The sequence below is a fragment of the Thrips palmi genome, unplaced genomic scaffold (genome assembly GCF_012932325.1).
Source record: "Thrips palmi isolate BJ-2018 unplaced genomic scaffold, TpBJ-2018v1 HiC_scaffold_17, whole genome shotgun sequence".
NCBI lineage: Eukaryota > Metazoa > Arthropoda > Insecta > Thysanoptera > Thripidae > Thrips > Thrips palmi.
Genome location: NW_023144626.1, coordinates 11,107,791 through 11,126,403, shown reverse-complemented (window position 1 = coordinate 11,126,403; position 18,613 = coordinate 11,107,791). Strand labels below are relative to the sequence as shown.

Here is an 18,613-nt window from a genome sequence, read left to right as displayed (position 1 = left end):
ACGGATACAGCTAGCAGGGCATGTAGGGGTATTTTTGGAATCAGGGCGACAAGACAAAACTAAAGGTGCCAGTTTCAAGCGAATCGGAGAAGTTTGGACCCGGGTTCAAATCCCAGTGGGGTATATTTTGAATATTCTTTTTATTCGAGTTTTTGCAATATTTCTTATGTTTTTGAGGGTGCTGATGACGAAAATAACATCTATTTTGACCCCAGACTCAGGGTCAAATCCCGTTGGGGTTAAACATAGGCTAAATTCGCACATCTCTTAATATACGGGACGGGCCAAAGTTGCCGATGGTTATCGCTACTTTTCCTGTTATTGGTACAATAGATGGAGGAATCAGGTGCCTTCCAATCTTGAAAACTTTGAACTGTAGTCAGGACGTAGCAGAGGTAAGAATTGGGGACATAAGTTGGGTCATAGGACCGACGACATATTTATACAAGAGGAAGTTATGCCTGGGGACGAAATGAGTGGGGACGAATTGTCGCAGGGACGTATTCAATGGGGACACGAGAGCCTGTTCCCGTTAGCACGCCCTGCAGGCAAGTTGGCCTGAAATGTACACAGTGATGTATAATGTTTTACGCACGTAAGGTGCACCTTACTGACGTATCTGTGCATGCATAATTATGCCTTCAAAAAGTCATAGCTTTGACACATAATATCACACGTCCAAAGCAGACTGCTAACTGCATTTCATTAGACAATGAGTCCCACCTGGTGGACACAAAATTTAATCATCATCCAGTGTGTGCTTAAAATTGCAAATGGGACCAAAAAGACCCATGTGTACCACACTTCTGTTTTTTACACAGCACAAAAGGTGTATTTAACAATTGTCTGCAACAAAATCAGTTATTTTGTAAATTGTTTATTGAGCGTGGCCACTGTTCAAATAGGTAATTGAAGCACAAAAACATCGGACAGAAAATGAACAAATAAGAACGAAACCCACAGGTCACATGTGTCGTAGAACAGGCTTTTCATTCAGAATTTAAATTAAACTATTTAAATAATGGATGCAAAACAAAAGCTTCAGAATAGACCCATCTCAAAGATCATTTATCAATGTAATATTGGAATAGCATTAAACGTAACTCAGACGTTAAAGAGAGAGTCAGCAATCACACAGCATGACATTACTCGCAACCCTCGTTGCACACACTGCACAGCACATCCACACACAAGTCACTCTCGTAGAAAAAGTATGTAATTTGTGCCACTTGCTTCTTGCAAGATTTCTCATCATGGCGACAAAACGAATCGTAAGCATCTCGACGCAGCAGCACCATCTTCTTGAGTTCCTTGAACCCACAGCGATGGAGTTCCATTGCCAGGTTGGGGCAGCCGTAGGGCTCCGTGGAGGCCGCCACCAGCTGCAGCTCCTCCAGGGTGTCGGCGTGCGCGCGCACCAGGGCCAGCGCCGTGACCAGCGGGTGCACGCCGCAGCGCAGCCACCGCAGCCCCGCGGCAGGCCCCGGGAACGCCAGCACCGGCAGCGGGGCGTCCGGCGGGCAGTGCAGCTCCAGGCGGCGCAGCGACGCCATCCGGACCACCTGCTGCAGCTGCGGCCCCGTCACGTTGCACACGCAGAGGCCCTCGAGCAGCGGCATCGCCAGGGCCGCGTCCAGGTGCTGCTGCTGCGGCGACACCAGCTGCAGGGCCTTCAGGCGGGGCGCGGCCTCCTGGAGGACAAGCAGACTCCAAAGAGGATGGACGTCGCAGTGCAGGTTGAGCAGGGTGCGCACCTGGATGATGAAGATCATTAGTGTCGATAAGCAATGATGAATGGAGGCGCTTTGAAAATTCTCAAGGCGTTATGCTTCATACCTCTTCTAAATTGTTGTCTGACAACAATTTCCATTTGGGTTTCATGTTCGTACTGAAACAAACAGAGCTGACTTCGAGGACCTTTTCCTCTGCACCAATGTTTGGCTTCTGAAACCGAGGCAGAAGGTAAGATTGAGACACGAGCTATGGCAAACCTTCAACGACATAGGGCCCAATGCGTTCAAAGTGACTCGGATTTCACTCACCAGCTGCAGAGGCACCAATCGGAGTTCATACTGTTCGTGGCTCCCCATTCTGTACCAGATGATTTTGCGATCGCTGTCGTTGTCCCAGATCACATTTACCTGCTTGTCACCTACGTCGAAGAACTCTTCACCTTCCTCAACTATCTCAATACTATCGATGGTGCCCGGCCCGGGGGGATCGCCATCTTCATCTTCACAGACCCAGTCGCGGCCCCGCACCACCCTGCTGCCGGCCGTCATCCTGGCCGCCATGTCCTCCACGCTCATCTCGTCCCGGTTCGAGCTGTCCTGCCAGCGCAGTTCTGTGGGAAAGACGAGTGGCGGGCCACTGTTGTCAAAGTACATCGGGTGATGCATGATGCTTGGAGAATCAGGGCAGGGTCTCAGACTCACCTACTTCACGATGTTCTAGCTGCGGTTCAGGTCGCTGCTCTGGTTCCAGTCCTGGGTCCTGCTTCTGCACCCGCAGCCCTCCACTGAAAGCCAGTCCGCACAGCAGCAGCCTGGCCGCCGCGTCCTCCGCGGGCCGCACCTCGCCGGTCCACGCCACTGGCCCCCCAGCAGCGCGCCGCAGAGTCCACGACGACGAGGGGTCCAGCAGGTCTGCCGCCAGCAGGGCCGCCGTCTCGGAGAGTTCTTGTTCTGAAGGGCATGGCAGTTGGAAGTGTGAGAGAGAGAGAGGGAGAGAGAGAGAGAGAGAGAGAGAGAGAGTTTTTTTAGTTTTTAACAGTATTTATTGGGGGGATTCTGATTTCACATTCGGGCCAAGGGGTGGTGTAATTTTTGTCACAAAATGCATGCAGAGTTTCTGTTATTTAAAGTTTTGATGTTTGTGGTGCTGGTTTTACATTTTGTAACTTAGAGAGATTGTTAAATTTTTACATTTGTTGTTTTTTTTTGTTGTTTTTTTTAGCTTTTTTTTTTTTTTTTTCAATTTTTAACAGATGAGGTAATTTACACTTTTACATTGAGAGGAAAAATATACAATTTTCCAATTGTTAAATGAGAGCTTCAGCTGCACGCTTTAGTCTCCTTAGTAAATTAAAATCTTTACATAGTATTTGAGCATCATTTAGTTGAGCAATTAAAGCACTGAAGTCACTGGTATACTTAGATGCAACAGCTTTTGAGTTACATTTCCCTCTACACTCAGAGAGAAAACTGCGGAAATGTTCTTGGCTTAGGTATGATGATTTGTGTTTCATTTCATTCATTAGTTGGTTGACAGCTAGTTGCTCTTTGGCTCTCTTGACTTTTTTTCTCTCAGGCTTGTCTTGTTGATCCACTCCACTGTAAGAGCTTGATGCTGATGAGTCTTCGTCATTTGTGGGGGAATGTACTCTCTTGACTGAAGCGTTGGCACTGCTAGGTTGTGTGTCCGTTACTTGAACATGGGTACTCTGAAGGGCAGCACAGCATCTTCTTGTGATTGTAGCTGACAACCCTGAAAGTCAGTGTCCTCAGTAGAGCTAGTGATTGATACGTCAAGGGGCGACAATTTTGGTTGGTCTTGTTGAGGCAGCGTTTGGTTCAACGCAGGCTGGCTTTCTTGAGTGATGTTGGATGGCATTGAATTGTTCGGATGAAGGATGTCTCCCCAAACTATTGGTGCTTGGTGACTATTTGGCTGCCAGTTGTTGTTGGGTGGACTGGAGAGACTTGTCGTTGGATCAGAGGTTAGGTTGGGCTGGTTCCATGGATTTGTGTTGAGCGGAGTGGGTTTTCTTGTGTTGACGAGTCTTGTTGACACTGAAGGCTGGAAAGCTGGGAAGTTGATGTTGTCGATTTGGAGTTTTTTGCAATTTTCTCTGATGTGACCTGGTGCCAGACAGTGTGCACACACTAAATCATCTCTGTTGACATAGGGTAAGGTTACCAAACATGGATCACTTTTTAAATAATCTTCTCTAGATCGAAATTAAGTATGGGTTGACTACTATTTTTGAATCTAATATTGATGTTTACCTTACTGGTCATATGGCTACCAAAAATGGTACCTCTAACTCGAATACTTTGGAAGTTGTGAGGACAAGAAAATATGGCTATTTTTGCTAAGGTTAGGTTAGGGTGGTCCAATCATGGATCACCCCACCAGCGTAAGGACACAAAGCAAGGTATGCATTCAGTAGTCCCAAAATATCAAAGTAGTCTGTCCAAAGTGCACGATGAAAAATTTTGAAGTCACTGCGGTGATTGCTTGGCCCAGAATCAGGGGTGCAAAAATCACCTTTTTGAACGTCATTTTTCCATCGATTTTCGGGGGCCTGTTTTAGGTGTCTTTCTAAACGCAACCCTGCAGAGTAGAGAGACGCAGTTACAAACTGGTCAGCTTCACATCGAACAGTCAAAGGGTCACTCTAAGCAAGGAAAGACAGAAATTTAGAATCTGGTCACCTGGTCTTTAGTTATAGACCCCAAAACAGAAATGATCCATGTTTGGTACCCCGATCTATGTTCGGCACTTTACCCTAACTCTCGGCTATCGTCACTGATGAAACAACTTTTCATAGACAATCAACTATATCCATAGACCAACTGCTTCATGCCCGGCTGGGATCCATGTGTTACGCCGCTCCCTGATTGGTCCGTACCTTTCACTTCAACGTTTCAAGGTTAAAAACTCGACAAATGTCAATTTTAGTGGGCTGATTGCATTCAGCCTGTTCAAATCTATGTTTCTGGCTCTTGGTTTTTGAGCAATGCTTGTTGGTATAAATACCAAGTGAAACACAAACAATCAGTTGTCGGCACGAGCGGCACGAGCGGTGTTCCTCCGTAAAACTTCCTCTGAGGCTCTAAAATTAAAGTTCATTTGAAAAATCGAGCCGTTTGATGATATTCCTCATTTATGTGAGCTTCTTTTTCACCCACTGAAAGCAGCTGAACATCAACTTAAAAGGTATAAACTGTTCCACAAGTGTGGCATCGACTGCACCAAGCTGCCTCCGCCAGCGAACGCCGCGTTCTGATTGGTGGAGCTCGAGCCTCCTCGACCAATCAGGACGCGGCGTTCGCTGCCGAGGCAGCTTGGTGACCACAGCCGACCAATGACGAGTGAAGTGAAAGGTACCGACCAATCAGGGAGCGGCGTAACACATGGATCCCAGCCTGGGCATGAAGCAGTTGGTCTATGGATATAGTTGATTGTCTATGAACTTTTGTACAAAATACAATATAAAATACAAGTTACAGGATACAAGATGGCGGCAAAAAAAGACTAGATCATACAGTGTCCCCCCAAAATTCTCCTGAGTTATAATACTCCTTTTCCACTATCCACATTCTGAGGCTTTTCTTAAATCTCTCCAGTGTTGGCTCTTCCTTTAATACCTTTGGAATTCTGTTATAAATATCCGTGATGACGCAAATAGGTGACTTTTTATTTATATGCTTTTTATGAATGTCTTTTTTATTTCTTGTGTTGTGCGTATGCACACTTTCGTTTACATTTTCCCTGAGATGGTTTGGATGAAGTCTTGAGCCAAGATGTCATTCCAGAGTTGCCGCTGAGGACGGTGGGGTTGTTTTGATGGTTGTTGTTGAGCTCGGCCAGAGCCTGGCGGGACGCCATGACTGTGACCGTTGCCGGCTGATGGGTTTGTTGTTGTAGATTTATCCTCTAGAAGAGCACCAACTGGCTGTGATTATTATCACATCTTGGTGGTTTCTTCTTTAACTTGCCGTGGGAAAGTATTTGTAGGCGTTTCAACGCCTCCAAACTAGTTAAAAGTCAATAAAACTGGGGAGCACACTGGTTTCGCGCGTCAGCCGTTGGGAGAGAGAGAGAGAGAGAGAGAGAGAGAGAGAGAGAGAGAGAGAGAGAGAGGAGGGGGGGGGGGGGGGAGGAATTCCGTGTACGCACAGCACAATTACAAAGTGCATAATTGTGCTGTGCATTCGAAAAATTCACACGAGTTAAATGTGAATACCAATCGCGTAGCTTCACTTCGAAGCTTCACAGAACAAGGATTTACTGTGCCTGGCTACAGTATTTACTGTACCTGGTACAGGATATTCCGTACCGCACAGCACAATTACAAAGTGCATAATTGTGCTGTGCATTCGAAAAGTTCACAAGAGTTAAGTGAGTAACTCCACCCCAAGGTGGACCGAGATCTGGGATTGGGTCACGGATTCGGTCCAAACTTTGTGGGTTCAATAGGTACCACTAGGACCTATCAACCCTAAAAGGAAAGTTGGCTAGCTCAAATAGAACCTGAGATATTTGCATTTTTCTAAATTTGACTTATTTAGCAGAAAAATGTCGCTTTCTGATTTTTTTTATGGTAAAAGTTGTTTGCTTAGTTCTGCCTTATGTTTCTTCTTTCTAGTCATAAAAAAAGAATAAAAATGGTGGTAGGCCAAGTTTTGTACGTTGCTTGGTTTGGCCTACTTGAGCAATTTTGTCGAATTCATCGAAACTCTCATACCCAAAATACTCCACCTTAGATTTGACCCTGGTACGTCTCATTTCACTTCTTTTACTCTAATAAACAATTGCTATATAGTCCCTAGCACCAACAATTCCATATAAGCCAGAAAATCAAAAACACATTTTTCAATTTTCTACTTTGACCTATTTTTGGCGCTTTTGCCAAGATTGGGGCTTCTACATGAGCTTGGGTGATAGGAAAGATACTCCCTGCCCTCAATTTAGATAGTATCAACACAAACAAAGAAACCCAAACTCAAGGTGCACTAAAAATTTATAATGAAATTGTTTCGAGCAAATTTTACAAGTTTACGAGGGGTGTGAGGAATTTAAATCGGAGGAAAATGTGATGCTTCAGCCAAAAGTGGATTTGTGGTTCATTAGTTAGCTTTCTCTAGTAGGATTGGTGCTCTTTTAACCAAGAGAATGTTCCTCCTTGATAACCAGTGATAAAACCCTCATTTTGTTGTAAATATTTAATGCTTCATCTCATTACTAACTACCATTTCAAATAAACCCGCCATACACACTCACTGCCTTGTCCTAATCATGGTCTACGAATCCTACTGTGTTTTGTCTGCGACTGCAGCGCTCTGGTGTTGAACTCAATAAACTAACTTTGCCTCGGTCACTCTGTGGTAAGCTCTCGAACTGATCACATCTATTTATTTACCCTGTCCTCTGCACTGCAACTTAACTGCTATTACTTGGAGAAATAGACACGGCACACTCATAACTTTACAACAGGTTATGGGCCCAGTTCTATCGCCTCCACCGCGCAAGTGTCTTTGCTAGATTACTCAGTAAATACCTTTCGCGGTTTTTGTTGTGTGTTGTGTTGTTTTGAGGTTAAGGTTCCCCGTGCCGGCACGCTACGCGTGTGTAACTGGTAGACCACGTCTCGTGTTCGCCTGGTTTTTCTGTGTGTAGTGTTCTAGCCAAAAACCAGCAAACATGTCCAACCGTGGCGGACGCGGTGCCAGTACGTCTCGCCAGACCAGCATGCAGGATTCCGAGCGGGTTCTGAGGCACCCACCCGCGAACTGCAATAAGCTGAAGGGCCAGGAGAACTGGCAGTCGTGGAAACTGCTAATGCTGATGTTCCTCGAGTCCATCCAACTCGACGGCTACTTAACCACCCGGACGACGGACCTGGCCCTCCGGGACACCACCTCGGAGGCGGCGCGTGAGGACGCACATGTGCGCCTCTGCATAGCCTCCTGCCTGGAGGACAACCTTATGCGCCTCATATCGGCGTGCCGGAAGACGGCATACGATATGTGGACGGCGCTCTGCACAAATTTCGAGAATCAGGGAGTACAGCGTCGCTTGACGCTCCTGTATAAGTTGCTTGACACTAAGCGCGCGAACTTTGATTCTCTCAAAGCGTTCGTCGACAGTGTGAGTGAGACCTGCGAACTGCTGACCAGCGGCGGCGCCGAGTCGCTTAGCGACGAGGTAGCCGCAGCCATAGTCCTTCGGAACCTCCGGCCCGAGGACGAAATGGTCAAGCGTTTCGCGGAGCAGTCTTGCACTGTCGTGGACGAGCAACAGGAATCGATATTAAGTTTTCGTCTCGTTGTGCAGAAGCTCCGGCTAGAGGCGCAGAAGGAGGAGGCCGAGGCCGCGGTCAACGGCAGCACGGCGCTGAAGGCCTTCAAGGGCAGCTTCAGCAACAGGGGCCGAGGACGCGGCGGACGAGGCGGCCGTGGAGGCCGTGGCGGTCGTGGAGCTGGTCATCACTCTGGCGGCAGGGACGACGCCGACCAAGGCCAAGGGAACCGGATTCCCTTCTGCGACTGGTGCAAGACCGCGGGCCACATCGAGAGAAACTGCTGGCACAAGAAGGCCGGTCGCAGACGCAGGGATGAAGCCCAGCAGCAGCGAGGCGCTCCTTCCAAGCGGGGCCGACGTGGACCCGACCAGTGGAGTCTTTGCGCCAAGTCCGCTTCCCAGGACAAACAAGGCGACGCCTCTGCGAAGTCTGCCAAAAGGAGTGCAGCGGAAGCCTTGATGGCTGGTACAAATGAACCGGTATGTAAAACTCCCTTGGCTGCTAATACCCTGCAATTTTTCATAGACAGTGGTGCGTCAGACCATATGTGTGGTTGTATCTCGGGTTTGTCTGACTATGTTGCAAGCTCAGTAAAACAGCGTATTGAGTGCGCTGGAGACCAAGTTCTCTACATTGATGGCAGTGGCAGGTTAATAGTTAACGCCGCTAAGCACAATGGCTTGGTCGAAATTGGCAATGTTCAGTATGTGCCTAACTTAACGTCAAACTTGCTTTCCGTCAGTCAGATGACAAAGTGTGGTTATGCTGTTGTATTCGTTGATAACATGTGTGGTGTATTTAAGAGAGGGGATCTCGCTGTTCATGGTGAACCTCTGCTGAAAACCAGCGAAACAGATGGCACTTATAAAGTGAACCTGGAAGTTAGAATGCAACAGCATATCGCATTAAAATCTAGTGGTGTAACCGCTTTAAAATCTAGTGCAGTTGTAAATGAGCCTTGGCATGAAAGGCTAGGCCACCTTGGCAAAAATAATCTCAGTCTTATCCCAAGCCTAGTTGATGGCATGGGTAAAGTCAGTGCAGCCAACCAAAAGTGCGACACATGTCGGAGAGCAAAAAGGACAAAAGCTCCTTTCCCTTCAGGGGGAGCTCGTAGAGCAACCATGCTTCTTGAAATTGTTCACACCGACGTATGTGAAGTGACTGATGGTTTGTCTGTTCAGCGGTTCAGATACTTTGTTACTTTTATTGATGACTTAACGAGATACACCTACATTGGGCTGCTAAGATACAAGAGCAATGTATATGAGAAGTTTGAGCAATACAGAGCTCTTGTTGAGAGGCACACTGGTAATTATATCAAATATTTGAGGTCCGACAATGGTGGAGAATATGCAAATGAGAGATTCAAGCAGTGTTTTGCAAATTCGGGCATGCTCAACCAATTTTCTGTGGCTGGAAATCCATCACAGAATGGTGTCTCAGAGAGGGCAAATCGCACCCTACTGGAGAAAACCAGAGCATTACTCAAAGGTGCTGCCTTGCACATAAAATACTGGCCGCTCGCCCTGCACACTGCTGTTTTCCTCAAAAATATTTCTCCCACCAAAGCTGTCAAAAATATGGTGCCGTTCGAGGCATGGACAGGTTCCAAGCCTGATGTTAGTATTCTTAGGGTGTTTGGGTGTCTGGCACATGCCCACACTGAAACTAAAAAGAAACTAACAGATCGAACCAAGGACTATATCTTTGTGGGCTATGACGATGAAAGAAAGGCCTACAAATTAATGGACCAGAAAACCAATGCAGTCTCCTCTCATCGGTACAAAGACGTCACCTTTGATGAGACTATATTTCCAGCATTGGGTAACACCCAGGTTCGCCCAAAAGTGGTGCCTGCGGTAATACCAGAGGTCACGATCTCTGGGTGTCAAATACCAGAAGTTATTACTTCTCGGGTTCAAATACCAGGAGCAAAAACTCCTCGGGTGCAAATACCGGAAGTTATTACTTCTCGGGTGCAAATACCAGAAGTTGTTACTTCTCGGGTAAATCTGGGGGCTGGTCCCTCCGGAGCACAGAGCAATGACTCTGACGAATACTCTGACTCTGATTCTGAATCTGAGCCTGAAGTAAATACCCAGTTTAAAGGCTGGGGTGATGAGACTGACACTAGCTTGTCAGGTACATTCCATGATGGAGATAGCGCAAGCAACTCCAATACCTCCACAACTGATGTGGAGGGTACAAGTGACTCTGAAATGAGTGAACTTGTTGAAACTCCTTCCAGAAAGAGGTGTTCGGTGCGTCCAAAGCATTTTGAAGGTTTTGTGTTGTACGGTTTTGGGGGAGCCAGTGATAAGAATGCCCATGAGGATTCACCCAGACGGTCAGCCTGGCTGGCGTCCAAGGCTCATAGTATTGTCCCCCAAACCTATAGAGATGCAATGAATTCCACTGAGTGCAAGCAGTGGGAAGCGGCTATTAGAGAAGAATTAGAGTCCTTCAGATTAAATGGTGTTTGGACACTACAACCTTTGCCAGAAGGTGCCCCATTAGTTGGAAACAAATGGGTTTTTAAACGCAAAGTTAATGCTGATGGCTCTACTTTGTACAGGGCTCGACTGGTTGCGAAGGGCTTCACCCAACAGTATGGGGTGGACTATTTTGAAGTTTACGCACCAGTAGTGAGAAAGGAGTCCCTTAGAATTTTGTTCTCTGTCGCAGTAAATTTTAACCTCAAAATTGCTCATTTGGACGTTAAAACCGCCTTTCTGCATGGAGACCTTTCCGAGGAAGTCTACATGGCATAACCTGATGCACCTGTTGATTTTCTTGTTCCAGGATCAGAGCACCTAGTGTGCCGCCTGAGAAAGGCAGTCTACGGACTGAAGCAGGCAGCCAGAAGCTGGTACCTGAAAGCGGACAACCTTCTGAGGCGAGAAGGATACCTAAACTCCGAACAGGAACCATGCATCTACATCAAGACCTCTGCCACATCCACAGTAACTATTGTCGCTCTGTATGTCGATGATTTCTACCTATTCTACCAAAGTGAGCAGGTAAAATCCGAACTCATTGCTGCTCTAGGTAAGGTAGTAGTTTTAAAAGATCTGGGGGAGGCCAAAACTTGCCTGGGCATGAGAATTGAACGGGACTGGGCCAGAGGTACCCTCAGGCTTCACCAAGAGGAGTACACAAACTCTATCTTGAGAGAGTTTGGAATGGAAAATTGTGTTGGAAGGCCAGTGCCCTTAGAATTCAAATTAAAGCTCCATGATTTTGAAATGGGCTACAAAGGTGATTTCCAGTACCAGAAGTTAATTGGCAGCCTCCTGTATCTTAGTACAAATACAAGACCGGATATTTCCTATGCGGTCGGCTTTCTCAGTCAATTTAATTGTTGCTACACCAGTACCCACTGGGATCTGGCAAAAGGGGTTCTGTGCTATTTGAAACAAAACCCTAAATTTAGCTTAAATTACAGTAGAGTCAGTAAACCTTCCTTTTCTTTGGTTGGATATTCAGATGCTGACTGGGCTGGCAACCCCACTGATTATAGATCATGCACTGGTTTCTGTTTCACCCTGGATGGCAATCTGGTGTCTTGGGAGAGCAGGAAGCAGAGGTGCACAGCCCAGTCGACAGCTGAATCAGAATCAATTGCATTGGCGGAAGCCACTAAACAATGTTTATATCTCAACAACTTGCTCGACAATTTGTTTGACTGTGGTGTGCAGAAGGTAAAATTGTTCTGTGATAATCAATCCGCTATCGACCTTGCAACCTCTGAAAATTATTTCAAAGCGAGATCAAAGCATTTTGGGTGCAGGATCCAACTAGCAAGAGATTGCATCAAAGAGGAAATAATTGACTTGACCTACGTTGGTTCCAAGGAGAATCACGCAGATATATTTACAAAAGGTCTGGAGCGGATTGACCACGAACAAGGCTGCAGACAATTGAAATTACATTATGCGTGAAATTACATTGTATATTAACTACCGTTTATCCCTCTTTTCACAGCCTTTTTCAATTATATTGTATGTAAATTAAATATTGAATTAAATAATCCTCTTATCTTCCACAGCATTCACCAAATGCACTTACTTAATTTATTTATTGTATGATTTGTAAATATTACTGATCTAGTTAATATTTTGTTGTTGTTAATACTTTGTCTATGGCCTGATTGAGTGGGAGATTGCTGGTGAGGTTTTCCTATCCTTCAGAGAGGTTTTCCCTGACACTATGGGCCCCTTCAGGACCCAGCCAAATGGGGCAATCCTCTGCTCAATTAGTGTTCATATAAATTAGATAATTAATTGCTGGCTGACTGGCGAGACTATTCTTTAAAGATTCCGCATTAAGGGGGAGTGTTGTAAATATTTAATGCTTCATCTCATTACTAACTACCATTTCAAATAAACCCGCCATACACACTCACTGCCTTGTCCTAATCATGGTCTACAAATCCTACTGTGTTTTGTCTGCGACTGCAGCGCTCTGGTGTTGAACTCAATAAACTAACTTTGCCTCGGTCACTCTGTGGTAAGCTCTCGAACTGATCACATCTATTTATTTACCCTGTCCTCTGCACTGCAACTTAACTGCTATTACTTGGAGAAATAGACACGGCACACTCATAACTTTACAACACATTTGGTATGGGGTTGTTGGACTTACGATTTCAACGCATTAACAGACCCATTTATTTAGGTTGTTTGCAATGTATAAGTTCGACCGCTTAGTCTCAATAACTCAGCCTGGTTCCATTTGGTTTGTAAATTTTTGAGACCAACTGGATGATTTAAGACTAAGGGGTTCAGCTTACACGTTGCGAACAACCAAAATAAATGGATGATTACTTTGTTAATGCATTGAAATGGTAAGTCCAACAACCCCGTACCAAATGAGGGTTTTATCACTGATTATCAAGGAGGAACGTTCTCATGGTTAAAAGGGCAACAATCCTACTAGAGAAAGCTAACTAATGAACCACAAATCCACCTTTGGCTGAAGCATCACATTTTCCTCCGATTTAAATTCCTCACACCACTCGTAAACTTGTAAAATTTGCTCGAAACAATTTCATTATAAATTTTTAGGGCACCTTGAGTTTGGGTTTCTTTGTTTGTGTTGATACTATCTAAATTGAGGGCAGGGAGTATCTTTCCTATCACCCAAGCTCATGTAGAAGCCCCAATCTTGACAAAAGCGCCAAAAATAGGTCAAAGTAGAAAATTGAAAAATGTGTTTTTGATTTTCTGGCTTATATAGAATTGTTGACGCTAGGGACTATATAGCAATTGTTTATTAGAGTAAAAGAAGTGAAATGAGACGTACCAGGGTCAAATCTAAGGTGGAGTATTTTGGATATGAGAGTTTCGATGAATTCGACGAAATTGCTCACATAGGCCAAACCAAGCAACGTACAAAACTTGGCCTACCACCATTTTTCTTCTTTTTCTATGACTAGAAAGAACAAACATAAGCCAGAACTAAGCAAACAACTTTTACCATAATAAAATCAGAAAGCGTCATTTTTCCGCTAAATTAGTCAAATTTAGAAAAATGCAAATATCTCAGGTTCTATTTGAGCTAGCCAACTTTCCTTTTAGGGTTGATAGGTCCTAGTGGTACCTATTGAACCCACAAAGTTTGGACCGAATCCGTGACCCAATCCCAGATCTCGGTCCACCTTGGGGTGGAGTTACTCAGCTACGCAATTAGTATTCACACAAGTGTGAATACTAATCGCGTAGCTTTACTTCGAAGCTTCACAGAACAAGGATTTACTGTGCCTGGCCACAGTATTTACTGTACCTGGTACAGGATATTCCGTACTCCACTTTTGTGGTACAGTAAATCCCCTACAGAGTACATTAGATCCTGTAGAAAAGTACAGTGAATCCTGTACTCTGGAACTAGTGACAGCTGTACTAATCACTACAGGATTTACAGTTATTTTTCCCCACAGTGTTGCCAGCTTTGCAAACTCAAGTGTGCGCCTGGTCTCCCTGGTCCTGGTGCATGCCTGGTGCACACTTGAGTTTGCAGAGAGGTTCAAGTTTCGCGCCGTCAACGCCACAATCTTACCACTCTGCACCTGCACCGCGGCCTCCTTGGCCTGCTCCCAGACCGCCACGTTCCCCTCCAGCGCGTCCAGAAGGCGGTGCCTCGCCAAGCCAAGTCGAACCACCTCTCGCTTCAGCCGCTCCACGCAGACCTTCGTCTGCCCGGGCAAGTCTACATCCGCTTTGTACACCACCCTGGCCATCCCAGACAGGGCTGCTTCGCCTCGCCGCAGCGCCTCCAGGAGCGGCTCCGACGTTCTGGTCCGCTCCTGCTTGAGGCTGCGCACGGCATGCTCGTCTATGCAGCCATCCGTCGCCTCCCTCTCGCAGTCGATGCACCAGAAGCGGGCAGGCCTGGAAGCACAGAAAAAGTCGTTTATACAAGCTTAAGCCAGGGGGCGGCAACGGCCTAGGAAGCGCGTGAAGCCATGCGCGAGGGAGGTGCAGGGGTTACTTATGTTGCTTCGATTGGAAGATCTAGCCCGTTGATTGCAAAACGCTTTGCGCAGATCAAAAGAGCACAAAATTTAAGGTGCATTAGGCCTAGTAGACTGCCCGATACTTTTAATTCAACCGAACGCAAGGGCGGAATCATTTACATCAACATGGCGCATTCGAGCTTTTCCTGAATGTTATGATTTCTCGTGTTTTCCGGTGTTTTCACTGCACCTTAATATAAAGTCAGAGGGGAGTTTCGAGAAGAGCAATTGGCCTAATGCACCCTAAATTTCAAGCCCTTTACATCGGTGCAAAGCGTTTTGAAAAACAGTCTAGTTTTCATGATCTCGAACAAGTGCGCAACCTCTGCACTGACGGCGCGAGCATCGATTCACGCTCTCCCTAGGCCGTTGCCACCCCCTGCTTACACTGAAAACATAATGGTCGGACACATGGCCAAATTATGGCGTGACCAACATTCACGCCAAAAATTGGCGTGACACGAAATTCACGCCAAAAAACGGCGTGACATGTGAGTCAAGCCCTCATTTGGCGTGAATGACAACGCGTTTAGTGAGACAAGTCGCGCCAAAAAGCGGCATGACAAGAAATTCACGCCAAAAATTGGCTTGAACTTTTCAGTCACGCCGATTTTTGGCGTGACTTTTCTGTCATGCCGTTTATTGGCGTGACACTTAATTCACGCCCCTGTAGCGGCACGAAGTCACGCCGATAGATTTTCAGTGTAAGCCTCGCACTCTCGGCCACTTACTAAGTTTGTCGTCAGTAACCAGGTGTTATAACACAGCACACCAATAATATTTCGTATTTTTTTCTTAGGTACAAACAATTTACTGCATAAAATTATTTAAGAATTTTGTTGTCAATAAGTACAAACAAAAATACATATATAATAGGAATAAAAGTGTGAAGTACATATTACCGTTGCACAAAAAAGAGGTAGGCTAGTATCAACAAAATTTCATACCATAAACTCAGTCAAAAGCGGGTTTGCGAGTGTACGAAGTATTTTGAGCATTAATGTTACAAGTATACAAGTAGTTCGTAAATTGCGAAGTATTTTCTTTGTAAGCTGGTGCATTCTTCATTTTGCGATGCAAACCGTTTTGAAAACGAAAGCCTGGTTTTCATGATATTATTGAAGACGTTCGTGCAACGAACGTTCGAGCATGGCTTCACGATCTCCTTGGCAATTGCCACACCGCTCAAAACCACCTTGACGGAAGTAGAAAGCTTGAGGCGCGAGATGACACTCTCATTCCAGGAACGTGACATCACGTTCAAACGAACGTGACAAACTGTCACGTTCGTTTGAATGTGAACAAGCTGATTTTTGCCCAATTCACACCCAAACGAATGTGACACAATGCTGAAACGAACGTGACATTTTTTGTCACGTGACATTTTGACACGTGACATTTGGACACGTTCGTTTCAACGTGATGTCACGTTCCTGGAATGAGAGTGGATCGACTGCCAATGCGTCAAAAAGACTCTAAAACTTACTTGTTAGTCGCATTGAGCAGCATGAAGTTGTCCACCAACTTGTCTACTTGAAACACCTGCACACAGAAAAGAAAACATCCAGATTTGTATTTCGAAGTACTAGCAACAGTGCATAAAAGCACTGTTCAAATGTTAAGTTACGAATTCCTGGTTTTTACCAGGTAGCTGAGTCCGCAGGAACGTGACATCATACGTTTGATATGAGTGTGACAAAATGTCACACCCCTTTGAGCAGAGCATTGTGTCACTTTCGTTGGGACGTGAATCGACCATAAATTAAAATAGCTTATTCACGTTGAAACGAATGTGACACACTGCCCAAAAGGAACGTGGCATTTAGTCACATTCGTTTCAACGTGATGTCATTTTCCTGGAATGAGAGCGTAAGCTTGTCAAACTGTCGGACTCGCCTCACCTTCTTGTCGACGGGGCACTCCTTTTGAGCTAGCTTTTCCAGGCAAGAAAGGCAGTACGTGTGGCCGCAGGGGAGGGACTTGGGGCGGCGCTCCGCCGAATCGAAGAGCTGCATGCACACGTCGCACTCCATCTGCAACAACGGGACAAATTGAAACCTATCTCGCACGCTTAAAACCTTACGAAGTATGTTGAGCATTCACAATACAAATTAGTTAACTTTGTTCTACGAAGAAATAGTTCGTTAATTATGAGGTATTTTCATTGTAAGCTTATGTTAAATACTTCACTGAAAATCTATCGGCGTGACTTCGTGCCGCTACAGGGGCGTGAATTAAGTGTCACGCCAATAAACGGCATGACAGAAAAGTCACGCCAAAAATCGGCGTGACTGAAAAGTTCAAGCCAATTTTTGGCGTGAATTTCTTGTCATGCCGCTTTTTGGCGCGACTTGTCTCACTAAACGCGTTGTCATTCACGCCAAATGAGGGCTTGACTCACATGTCACGCCGTTTTTTAGCGTGAATTTCGTGTCACGCCAATTTTTGGCGTGAATGTTGGTCACGCCATAATTTGGCCATGTGTCCGACCATTACGTTTTCAGTGTTAATTATAACAAACTGCTTTTCTTTGAAAGGCCTGATTACTGAAAAATCTTGCCATCAAAACGGCGAGACACAAAACTATCGCCAAAATTTGGCGATACTTTGGAGTTCAACCAGGATTTGACAGTTAACTTTGAACAAATGAGGGGGACTAGTTCTTTGTTTATTGCCCGATTTCGACGATACTCGAAAGTATCGCCAAATTTTGGCGATAATAACCATCTCCGGCCTCTGGCCCCGATCGCGCCGGATGTGGACACGTTTCGGTCAAAATAGGCAAGCGCCGCTTTCGCCTTTTCGGCTGCATGCGCACTTCCGGCGCAATCATGGCCATGTACGGTCCCACTCTGGTTACTTCCGGAGTTGATTGGATGCACAAATGATATTTCAGAATGGGTCTTTAGAGATGGATCGAGTGGGACGTCTTGAACGGCAAAAAGCATCAAAATAAGGAAAAACGTCGATTTTCACGCCGTTTTTTGACAACAACGGCCTTCGCCCGAGTCAAAGACCTTGTCCGACAGCTCTCCAAAAAATTCACAGCATTTGGACATATATTCCGCACTAAAAGCGAGATAGGGCATGTCAAATTTTTCCCTGGTTCCAATGTTATGCTCGTAAAATTGTCATTTTTGACGTTTAGACCCATTTTTGAGGCCTCTGATGGGCATGAAGGGGGTGGCCCCGGCCAAAACTGTGTGGGCACTAGTCTTACAGTATCCTAAAGATCCCATTTCTGTGAAAGAATTTTCGATTTAAGACCCATCGCTCCACCCTACCCTGCAGGGACCACCTGGGTGGTGGCGACAACGGTGTTGAACCGTATGGCGGCACAGCACCCACGTTCGTCGGCATCCTGGGCGCACCGGAGGTCCGACGACGACCGCTGACGGGTTCCTGGTAGTCAAGCACTACCTCAACACGGTGCTGAAGTCAAAAGTCCTGGGGACCCAAATGGAACGCAGCCAGCGAGGCTGAAGATGATTTTGGCCTCAGACTAAAAAGTTGCTTAGACGAAATCCTTGTGGAAAATAAGGGCATTTTCAGAGATAATATCTGGAAACCTATCTAAATGCATGGAGGTAAGTATCGTGAAGCGTAATTGTATACGCTTCACTGGTAAAAACTAAAGAGTAGTATTACCTACTGTTTTCAAGCGTAACAGGCGTATCCGCCAAGATTCCCCCTATCTAAATGCATGGGAGAATTTCTAGTCTATGCTTGATTTCAAGCGTAATGTCGTCATGCGTAACTTTAGGCTTGACTCAAGCCTAGAGTTACGCTTTACATTTTCCAGTGTTAGGGAGTAGAGTCTAAAAGCGTTGTTCATCGCTTGAATCAAGCGTACACGGTAAAAACGGAACCTGGTTTTCCCAGGAAGCCAATGGTGAATGCATAGGCGATTTCCAGGAGGTTCCTGGGAAAACCAGGAACCGTTTTTACCGTGTAGAACTACACCAAAGTTTTACCAGTGAACGACTAAAATGATCTCATAGACCTTCACTTTCCAGTGGCCCTTGCCCTTCTGGTTGGATATCCTCCAATGTACCCCATGAGAGTCC

The 18,613-nt window shown here is 45.7% G+C and overlaps 1 protein-coding gene across 1 annotated transcript; it reads right to left on the bottom strand.

Annotated features, from left to right (window-relative positions):
* Positions 1-1,145: 1,145 nt before the first annotated feature.
* On the bottom strand, positions 1,146-18,604 carry LOC117644047. Its single transcript, XM_034383233.1, has 9 exons — positions 18,550-18,604; positions 16,448-16,579; positions 16,033-16,088; positions 14,090-14,421; positions 2,436-2,684; positions 2,043-2,344; positions 1,837-1,944; positions 1,419-1,754; positions 1,146-1,310 (listed from the first exon to the last, which is right to left on the bottom strand). The coding sequence occupies exons 2-9, from the start codon at positions 16,577-16,579 to the stop codon at positions 1,146-1,148; spliced, it is 1,680 nt and encodes a 559-aa protein (XP_034239124.1). The 5' UTR covers positions 18,550-18,604.
* Positions 18,605-18,613: the final 9 nt, after the last annotated feature.